A 10,864-nucleotide genomic window follows, 5' to 3' on the forward strand; every position below is an offset into this window, starting at 1 on the left:
GTCTAGCAAGCACACCAGGACATTGTTTTAACCAATGTAATGGTAGAAACCAATAGATTGCACCTCGACATTGGTGGGGGGAGCACGTAGTTCCATATAAATGATCTTATAATTGGTAGAAACCACCCATGGAGTGGTAGAAACCATTTTGGTATTGGTGGAATCCACTATGGACCTACTAGAAATGATCATTGGAATGATAAACCATAAGCTTGGGATAAGTAGAAAGCACCAACACGCCTGCTAGAAACCAAATTTGCATGTACTATAAAGCAATGAAGGCAAGGGTGAAAACCAATGACCTCGTAGAAACTAGTCTAGGAACCATACCAGGACATTGTTAGTGCAATGGTAGGCACCAATAGAAACCATTTTGGACATGGTAGAAACCTGGAGGTAGCTAGAAATTGTGATCCTTTGGTTATTTGGAATCGTTTGGAAGATACCTTGTTTGGATTCCGACAACTCATGCACATCCAAACAACATAGACCACCCTCGGTTATAAGTAACACGGAGTCCAAGTAAAGGGGTCGACGGCAGGGGAGCTTTTTCGACAGCGGGATCGATTAGGGCCGTTGGATTGACGCAACAAGGGGGGCAATATTTATATAGCGTCGGACTCGCATAGCTTTCAACGAAATGTGCTAGCGAGCTGGATTGGGTGTGGGAGTGTGTAGGGGCAGGTCAAAGGTTCGAGACGCAAGCGCTTAAGGTGGGTAGCTGGTTTTTTTAATCCCATGTATATGAGATCAATGGTGGATGAAATCCCCACCGTGGATCCCTTTACTTTGGACGTGTCACTCATAAACAAGGATAGACCACGAGGCGTAATAATTAATTTACGAAGACCACGAGGCCCAATAATAATTAAACTTGTCATCTTCCGATAGAGTCTCTTCTCTCTTCTGACGACAACAGAAGCAATTTCGTCTTGAGTTTTAGGTTGGCTGATACTTGGGTAAGCATTTTGATCAGGTGAGAGCATGATTTCTGTATTGGTGGTTTCCCTTGTATTGTATGTGTAGTTTGCAGATTTCGTTTGCAATGTGGTATTAGTGTGCATTGACAATAGTGCTTAGCAACATGCTGAATTTGTAAAGATGGTGGACAGGTGTGACCTTGAAAAGGATGGCTGAAGACGCAAAGCAAGGAGGCAATTTCCTTGCTGCTTGCTTTGGTGGGACACAGCAGCGGTCCAGACGGCTCTCGAGTAAAGTTAACAGCTTGAAAGAATCCCAGCTAGATGGGTCCGATTTTGCCTGCGAAGGGGTTGCTACAGGTATTTCCATTCTTTATGGCAGTCATTCTCTGATAATGGGAGTTCTGAGGAAACAGAAAATCACTTAAAGCATCATGGCCATTAGACCCCTAACCAGGATATCACTTTTGATTGCCACTGTACTCAATCTTAGTTGGGAAAAGGTGGTAGAATATCTTGGACAATTTGTTTTAGCATCTTCATATGGTATTCTCATCTATAGTTAAACTCGAGAAGAACATTTTTCCCCTCCTTAAAGTCAAGCTCCTCCCTTGAATTAATGAAAGGAAAGGGGATACTTGCAGGAGATGGCAGTGGGACTTACATTGCGGCCCAATCGTTTACATTTAGAGAGCTAATGGCGGCGACAAGAAACTTCCGGGCAGATTGCCTGCTACGTGAAGGTGGCTTTGGGCGGGTTTATAAAGGCAGATTGGAGAGCTCTGGTCAGGTCTGTCAGCAAACCCTTCTATGCACTACATTTGCAGTCTGCTTACCCAAAGCCCTGTCTAGAATGATGACTTTTGCTGATTCTCTATCAGCTGGGCATTCTTTTAAGTTTTTTGCTGCACTTTGGATAAAGATTCTAGACGTTTGTGTCTCTAGAAGCAGCTAGACAGGAATGGGTTGCAACGAAATAGAGAATTTCATGTGGAGGTACTCATTCTCAGCCTGGTTCACCATCCCAATCTTGTTAATCTCATTGGGTACTGTGCTGATGGGGATCGACGGCTATTGGTCTATGAATATATGCCGTATGGGTCATTGGAGGATCATCTTTTTGGTACAGCAACATCCCCCCCGCCCCTCTTCCCTTCTCACACAAACACGTTTGTGCAGCCGCCAATGAAACTTCTTTTACAATTGTGACTTGCAGACCTTCCTCCTGGTAAAGCGTCACTAGATTGGAACACAAGAATGCGGATTGCAGCAGGGGCAACAAGTGGTCTGGAGTATTTGCATGACAAGGCAGACCCCCCTGTGATCTACCGTGACTTCAAGTCCTCCAACATTCTACTAAACAATGGCTTTCAGCCAAAATTGTCTAATTTTGGGCTGGCTAAGCTTGGTCCTGTGGGCGATAAATCACACGTTTCGACGCGTGTGATGGGTACATATGGTTATTGTGCTCCTGAGTATGCCATAACTGGCCAGCTTACTGTGAAAGCAGATGTGTATAGCTTTGGCATTGTGTTGTTAGAGCTTATAACTGGAAGAAAGGCGATTGATAACACGAAACCACAGGCAGAGCTCAACCTCGTGAATTGGGTTAACATTGTCTACTGTAGGATAGGTTATGGCAAGCTTAATTTTGGTCTATACTTCGGTTTTCTTACTAGCACGCTTGGTTCTTTATCAAACAAAATGTTTCATTACAGAATAAATTGTATTGACGCAGGCACGACCGCTGTTGAAGGATCGCCACAAGTTTCCACAAATGGCAGATCCGCTCCTTCAGGGAAAGTACCCTATGCGAGGATTGTATCTAGCTCTTGCAGTAGCTGCTATGTGCCTGCAAGAACAAGGCGAGACTCGTCCCCTTATTGCAGATGTAGTGACAGCATTAACGTATCTAGCATCCCAGACCTATGAAGCCGCTGTCCATCCTGTTTCTGGATAACCTTCTCCAAGTAGAGATAAAAAGGACAAGGAGAAACAGAGAGCTACAAGGCAAGGAACACCATCAGCTTCACCAAAAAGTGGTGCCCCCTTGGAAAGCCAAGCTAGAGATTCAATATGAGTTTCAACAACCTTCGGTTTGTTAGGAATTGTTTGGAAACAATAAGCAACATACAGCAACATTGTTAACAAACTAGCTAGCGTGGAGGATAACATTGTGTGGAGGGCTAAGATGAGCAATGCTCAGATGTCAAAAGAACTTGCAAGGGGACTAAGATGAGCCTGTTTGGGCATGCCACAAAGGTCCTTTGGGCATCAATCAGAGGTTTCTAATCATCTTACCTATCAGCTTGCAACCAGGTTCTTATCACAGACTCTTATTTTCAATATTTGACGAGGTTGACTGCACACGTCCATGAGTCGTTGGGTGCTCCTCAAAAAGTGTGAGAGGAAAACTTGGCCACTCTGGATGTAGACATGCTTCAATTTTGATGGTTCTTACGACAGGGCTTGTTAGTAAAGATGCCATTTTCATTGATTTGTTTGACCAAAAACACGATGCCCATAAAAACATTTTAAAGAATCAATGAAAAGAGGAAGTAATGCAAAGTCTCTTAAGTTTTTGAAAACTCTTTAGAGAATAGACTAGTTTATTCATTTTTATACTACACACCAGAGGGTTCAGAGGGGGAATTGCTTATCCCTTTCAAATATTAGCCATGAAACATGGTAGGGTAGGGCAAGGGCCACGCGTAGGCGTCACCATGGACACCTAATTGATGCGCCACATGTGCTTAGGAACCTCCTCCTTGGGTTACCCACCGCAGGAGAAAGATGCACTCCAGTGTTCAAGGGCAAGGGCTCTAGCAATGTGATCACTAGGTGAGCACGAGTCTTATGAGTTTTTTCGAGCGATGAAAAGAATGAGCGAGTTCCTCGAAAAACTTATTTTTCAGTTCTTGTGTCGTCCTAGAGAGTTGTGTCTCAAGTTTGGATGTGGGACAGCTCCCATTCTCTCAGGATGTTTGGCCATTAGCCGTGTGTGTGCCTCTCTAGATTCGAATGATGAAATTATTTCTACTTACTTGTAGACCTTGCTTTGGTAAAGAACCTTTGGGGGTGACAAGGTGGGACAGTGTTACTTGAGTGTGAGAGCTCGAAGCACTAGGGTAGGGGCACTCTTAAAGCAATCTTTGAAATGATTTCAACTGCAGAAGCCGATACAAATTTCAATCTTCAATGCAATATCTTATTTGATTGCAAACATCTTGAAAATTGGCTCAGTTTACAATGCAAGTTTTCAAAATTGGCCCTAGCTTAAAGGAGAGTCCTCGGAGGGTTGCTCTCTTCTCTCTCTCTAGATGATCCTACTAGAGTTTAGACTAGTGTAGGGTTTGTGAAGGCCTGTTCACTGCAATTTCGAGAGTATAAGTACCACACACTACTAGAGTGCTCAAGTTTTGATCACATCTGAACTTGCTTCACTCACATATTTAGCCATGACTTAGACCTACACATAGCCACAATGTGGGCTCTCCATTGCGACTCTCATCACCACAACCATTAGGAAATTTCGGAGGTCATTTGGAGGGCCTTCTAAGAAAATGTATTTTTTGCACTCTCTCTCTAGAAAAAATGGCAAATAAAAGAGCTAGGTCTTTCATAGTAAAAGTTCAAAAAGTGTACTTTAAGTAGATTCCTTACTCTTCTGAACATTCGTTCGTAGTGATTGAGGGATAATCCTCTTTTCAGTTGCATTGAATGAATCTCGTCAATATGGAGGGAATGAGGCTAACATGGAGGGACGAAGGCGCAGCCGCTATTCACTTTCCATTAAACCTGCACATTTGGCTAATGACGCACTCCTCAAATGGCACAAATGTTACCCAGAAACGAGCCAAATATCACCTTCACATTGATTTGGACAATGAGTACCAACCATTGATTAAGCGCAGTAAAACAAACACACATATACCTCCCGCTTCCATAGACACGCTCAGAGCTCAGGGAGCTAAACACATAGATATCTGGACAAGAGGCTCTCTCTACCCTAAGAATCCAATGACTAATGCGTCTCCACCGTTTGTCAATCCTACAAGCTTATTGACCTTTGCTGGTGATGGAGAAAAGGGCCTTCTGGGTTATTGTAAATCTCTTACAAGAGAAGCTGAAACTTACAAGAGCATTCTCCAAGCTCAACAATGTGAGATTGTTCGCCTTTGACATTTACATTCTACAGATCAGGTTACCATTTTGCAACATAAAACAGAGGTACAAGAACTGAAAGGAAACGTGCGAAGTTGTCAAATGAAGGACACCATCTTGGGTGGTCGTATCCGAAAGAAGAAATTGCGCAATCTTGAAACATTGCAGGTTGCATCAGGAGGTCTCAAGAAAAGAATCCGAGCATTAAGGTGATGCTTCTTGGTTGGCTACATTGTCTTAGTTAAGTAATCTTTTTGTTTTTTCTTGTTATGCATTGTTTTCATGTGCCTAAATAGTGTTAGTGAAGCAAATTTTTTGTTATTTACTTATGCATTGTCTTCGTGTAGAGATTCAATCTATCCTGACAAGGAAAACATTGACCCCAAAGCCAATATAGGAAAGAGATTGAAGCCACTTATAAGTAGAAGCCTGGCAGCAGATATAGTAGATGACAAGAAGTTTAAGGTCCTACAACGAAATGTAGTGGACCGCTTTATTTCAGAGAACTCAGTGCCTGCAAAAGAGATACAAGGCACACTTGATTCACTTGGTGTACGCAAAAGAGGATATTCGGCTATCCAAAAGTCTGTCTCATCCATCTTTGTTAGGAAAGGTATAAAATCCAAACTTCTACCATCAGCCTCAAGTGTTTAGAAAGAGAGGCTTCAGCTTAACGAGGCACAAGGAGACTATCTTGGACAGCCCTTTCATATTAAAGCAACTTACAGTGGCCATGGAGCAAACATGGCATATATATGATGAGTTCAACAATATTTTTATGGACCTGCGGATATTACAGAAGAGAATGGTGGAGTTTTACAACATCACATTTGAAGAGTCACGTGGGGTATTACATTTTGTGTTAAAACTGGATGAGTGTGAGCTTGTTAAAGAGAAAAAGCTAGAGCGTGTTACTATTACTTTAATGAATAGAGCCCTCTCAAAGTGTCCCAGTGATGATCCTTTATATTTTAGTGTTCAATCAGAATCTAACATATGGTGGCTTGGTGCGTTTGAGGTAAGCGAGATTCTCAGGTAAGCTCAAATGTTCACATCTACTTAAGTCTCATTTATTTTGTGTTGCAGGTAAAGAAAGAAGATCATGAGATTCTATATTGGGTGTTCCATCGAACTAATATTCCGGAGGTGATTGATCGACAGACTAACCAGGGAGAAGTACTACGTCTAGATGGAAGGGGAGACTTTCAAGTTCAGTGGCATCTTGCAGGTGACCTCAAAACATTAAAGTGCATGTATAATTGTGGAATGGGTGCAATGGCAAAGTCACCGTGTTTGTTCTGCATGGAGCCTGCAAAGGTCATGGACCCAAAGTGGTGGAGAAAAGCTCCAACACGTCACATTGAGGATCCTGCTTTTCGACCAGTTTTGAAAATACCACTTGTGAATGTCCACATTTGTACAATGCATGCCCTTTGTAGAATTGTGGAGAAATTGGTCTACTTATACATCGGGTTTGCTTGGAAGATTAAGAACTCCGCAGAACGACAAGTAGCCCTGCAGTGCTTAGAAATGGTACTGTCCGATATGGGGCTTCATGGTGGCAATGTGAAAATCCAGCGGGATGAAAAGAGATCAACTGCTGAGAAGGATGTCCCATGCAAACCATCCATCGGTGGGGTGAAGGCATGGAGGTTTTTATCTAAGCCCCAAGGTACAAGAGATCCAAAGCTAACAAAACATGGAAAAATATATAACACATCTTATGTTAGCAAGGTAGAGTATCAGAGCTGGAAAAAGCTACATATTGCAGTCAAAGACCACGAACCAACTACTCGTAACGCGAAGGCTGAGGTTTGGCGATCAATAGACATCCTATTTTTGATGTGCGACAAAGATGACTGGTCACAAGGTGATATGAACAAGTTCAAGAAAAATCTCAACCTTCTGAAAAAATCATTCAAGACAGCATGGACAGACACCCAGATTACTCACTACATGGTATTATCATGTATTTCTTTCTCTCTTATGTGCAAATATGTGACTGTAAAACATTCTAACTAATCTGTTTTCATATCCAGCACATCATCTTCAATCATTTACCATATTTTATACAGAAGTATGGGAACCCGGCAATATGGAATACCCAAGGGATGGAAAAGTCTCATTACATGGCGAGAAATGCTTATTTCAGGCACACACGACATGGTGGCTCTCGAATCAAAGCTAATAGTTTGAGAGAACTATTTGAATGGTTCTATCGTAGAATCATTCATCGAATGCAGGCAAAAGAAGTCTTGGCAAATTCAGCAACAGCACAAGCCATCAGACATTTACAACAACAAAAAGTTAAAAGATCAATGGCATACAACAACTCCGGAGCTCGTGAAAGTCAACGAAGGTGGAGAGAGACAATGGTGTATGTGAATCACAAGTGGAGAAAGATACTCTGAGTGGATGACATTGTACAAAATTTATGTAATACATGATCTAATTATACAATTGCTACTTGAAGTGTATCAAGATTTTGAAGGTTCAATTTTGTTTTTTGGCACGTCACCCTTGTAACGAATCATGAGATGTTTGCCATACTCTAAAAGTTCATCTGGGTTTTGTCTACCAAGAGCTAGTGCCATTGCTGTGTAGGTGTAGTAATACGCTGCCCGACCACCTGTATAGCCCGGGCAGTAACCGAAACAATCTCTAGCAAACACTTTGTCCACAAGAATGACTTTATCTGCACTTTTGGGCAGCACCGGTCCACCCAAGAAGCGTGATAGTGTCTTGAATGTGTAAGTTGCTATTGAACCCTCTTGTGACATGGAATTGTGAAAAACTACTATCGGCGACTCGCAAAGTTTTGAAAGGTACTGCGCTAGGGCCGCATCCCTTCCTCGATACTCTCGAGTCCGGCGCCGAAGGAAGTCATCCTTGTCAGCAATCCAAGACTGCACATACCATGTCAGAAGTGACACAGAGAGAGAGAGAGAGAGAGAGAGAGAGAGAGAGAGAGAGAGAGAGAGAGAGAGAGAGAGAGTTACCATGAAGCTCTCATCCTGCAGAAAGAGGTTTTCTTGCCACAGGTCTACAGATGTAGTTGACCCCTGACCTGAATGGTTAAACCAATCCTCCACTTCTTTGTTACTTGTTGATGGTCTTAGGCTTTGTCTTATTGCTTGGAAGGTGGCTTCATCAGGTAGTGTCTCCTTGTATTTTTCAGCTTTCTCAAAGCATCTTCGAAGGCATTCCATTGGAATGCTGGATGTTTCCATTGCCTGATCATCACTACTATCCTCTGAAACAAATCCACTCCTCTCCTCTTGGACTCTGGAAATAATAGCCAAGGAGAAATCCTCCCTTAAATAAAAGACACTTTGCACATCATGTAAGAAGATATAGGTCTTGTCTCCAATCCTGAAGTCAGGCACAACAGGCAACATCATCTGAGCATGCTTCTCAATGAAGTTACTGACATCCAATGGAAGTTTGATTTCTGTGGTTTTCACAGAGAGCATCTTACTTCTTTGTACTTCAATTGCCTCAACCTCAAGGTCGACTGTGTCTTCAACCTCCTCGACTTCTTGTATATGAGTTGTCTCCTCGCATTCTTCATTTGGTGCTGCATCCTGCTCCTCTAACACCTCATCAGGATTCTGCATGAGGAATCCAAACAGGCTGTTCAGGTAAATCATAAAGCCAAAGGCTTCCTGAATGAGTTTGCATTCTTTTTGATGCAAAGGGCAGGCTGAATGTCGGCAAGAAGGTGGTAATTCCCTATACTTCTTCAGTCCCTGTCCCTTTCCACCACAGTCATTTAAATGCACAAGAGTCATAGTAGGCAGAACAACCCTCCCTACCTGCACCATCACTTCAAACTTATCTCTGTAGGACTGCAAGAAATTACTGTGCTGAGCTAACAGGTCTTCAATGTCAAACTTTGGATTAAACATAGAATGAACTAGATCAAACTTGTCCCCAGCACCACAAGATGCTGCAAAATCAAACAGCCTCTCATCAGTTGCAGCTGGGTCTTCCAGAGAAGACACATCCTCTTTGTCTTTACATTTAGTTGCACAGGGACTACTTTCTAGCACATCTGCATCATCTGAGAAGTCTATATTCCTCTTTCTTGTATTTTTCTTCAGAAGTACTGTACAGGGCACCACAGCCTTGTAGGGTGAGGGATTCTCTTGCCCTGGTGACCTCTCTGATTGATCTTCACCAATTGACTTTTCTTCAGATATGTCCTGACAAAAGTCAACAGTTCTCTTGGCAGATACATTAAGCAACTGAGCTTGCAAGGGTTGAAATCCTGGCACAAGCTCTGGATCTGGTTTTTGCCTCTTCTGCCTACTGGACCTTAATCCTATTCATCAGGAAACATGACAAGTCTCTCTCTCTCTCTCTCTCTCTCTCTCTCTCTCTCTCTCTCTCTCTCTCTCCCCTCCAGATAGATATAAATATATATATATATATATATGTATGTATATATATATATATATATACATATACATATATATATATATATATATATATATACATATATATATATATATATATACATATATATATATATATATATACATATATATATATATATATATATCTGTCTCTCACCAAAGCACAAACAAAAACACACATAGTCTCTCTCTCTCTCTCTCTCTCTCTCTCTCTCTCTCCAGATAGATTAAAAAAATATATATATATATATATATATATATATATGTATATATATATATATGTATATATATATATATATATATATATATATATATATCTGTCTCTCACCAAAGCACAAACAAAAACACACATAGTCTCTCTCTCTCTCTCTCTCTCTCTCTCTCTCTCTCTCTCTCTCCAGATAGATATAAAAATATATATCTATCTGGAGAGAGAGAGAGAGAGAGAGAGAGAGAGACTATGTGTGTTTTTGTTTGTGCTTTGGTGAGAGACAGATATATATATATATATATATATATATACATATATATATATATATATATATATATTTTTTTATATCTATCTGGAGAGAGAGAGAGAGAGAGAGAGAGACTATGTGTGTTTTTGTTTGTGCTTTGGTGAGAGACAGATATATATATATATATATATATATATATATATATCTGTCTCTCACCAAAGCACAAACAAAAACACACATAGTCTCTCTCTCTCTCTCTCTCTCTCTCTCCAGATAGATATATATTTTTATATCTATCTGGAGAGAGAGAGAGAGAGAGAGACACACAGCCGTTTTTTGACCTAGTAGACAGCAGTTCACTCTTTTGACCATAACTTGCTCATCCGAACTCCGATTTAGGTGATCTATAGCCTCAATCGAAGAGCACGAAGCCCTCTACGCATTGATGTAAAGACAGAATTTTTCTGTGTAATGGAAGGCTTTGCTGTAACAGCATCTCAGAACTGAAAAAACTGTCAAAACTTTGCGTTTTTGTTGCCGACTTGAAGGCAATGTCAGACAAAACTCGCAAGGGTGGAAAAGCCACACTCGCCATGGAGAATGATGCAAAATCTCCAAGGAATTTGGATGCTAATCCAACCACATCGTCTACAACAACGGAAGCAATGATCATGGCTTACTTGATCTCGTTACAAGAAACCGTCAACAAGCAAGGTGAAGAGTTGCGCGCACTTGCAATGGAAAATGGTACTTTAAGAGTTCTCGTTGTGGAGAATGAGCACCTCAAGAAGGTTCTTGAAATGCAAACAACGCGCTTGATGCATCTTGAGAATGAAGTTCAAGAATGTAAACGCTCTCTTGTGGACATGAATGTAGTGAAAGAGCGCTTGAGCAAAGTTGAGAG

At 41.4% G+C, this 10,864-nt stretch overlaps 1 protein-coding gene across 1 annotated transcript; it reads left to right on the forward strand.

Annotated features, from left to right (window-relative positions):
* Nucleotides 1-885: 885 nt before the first annotated feature.
* Nucleotides 886-3,438, forward strand: LOC147448381 (receptor-like cytoplasmic kinase 185). Its single transcript, XM_086522360.1, has 6 exons — nt 886-976; nt 1,113-1,280; nt 1,565-1,710; nt 1,866-2,043; nt 2,137-2,528; nt 2,659-3,438. Exons 2-6 carry the CDS (start codon nt 1,130-1,132, stop codon nt 2,878-2,880), a joined length of 1,089 nt encoding a protein of 362 aa, XP_086378486.1. The 5' UTR covers nt 886-976; nt 1,113-1,129; the 3' UTR covers nt 2,881-3,438.
* Nucleotides 3,439-10,864: the final 7,426 nt, after the last annotated feature.

The sequence above is a fragment of the Adiantum capillus-veneris genome, chromosome 10 (assembly GCF_014529385.1).
Source record: "Adiantum capillus-veneris isolate H3 chromosome 10, ASM1452938v2, whole genome shotgun sequence".
Lineage (NCBI taxonomy): Eukaryota > Viridiplantae > Streptophyta > Polypodiopsida > Polypodiales > Pteridaceae > Adiantum > Adiantum capillus-veneris.

Coding starts and splice junctions, on each gene's coding strand:
- LOC147448381 (XM_086522360.1), top strand. CDS start 1,130: ATGGCTGAAGACGCAAAGCAAGGAGGCAATTTCCTTGCTGCTTGCTTT. Junction 1,711..1,865: donor GATTGGAGAGCTCTGGTCAG/GTCTGTCAGCAA, acceptor TTGTGTCTCTAG/AAGCAGCTAGACAGGAATGG. Junction 2,529..2,658: donor AGCTCAACCTCGTGAATTGG/GTTAACATTGTC, acceptor GTATTGACGCAG/GCACGACCGCTGTTGAAGGA.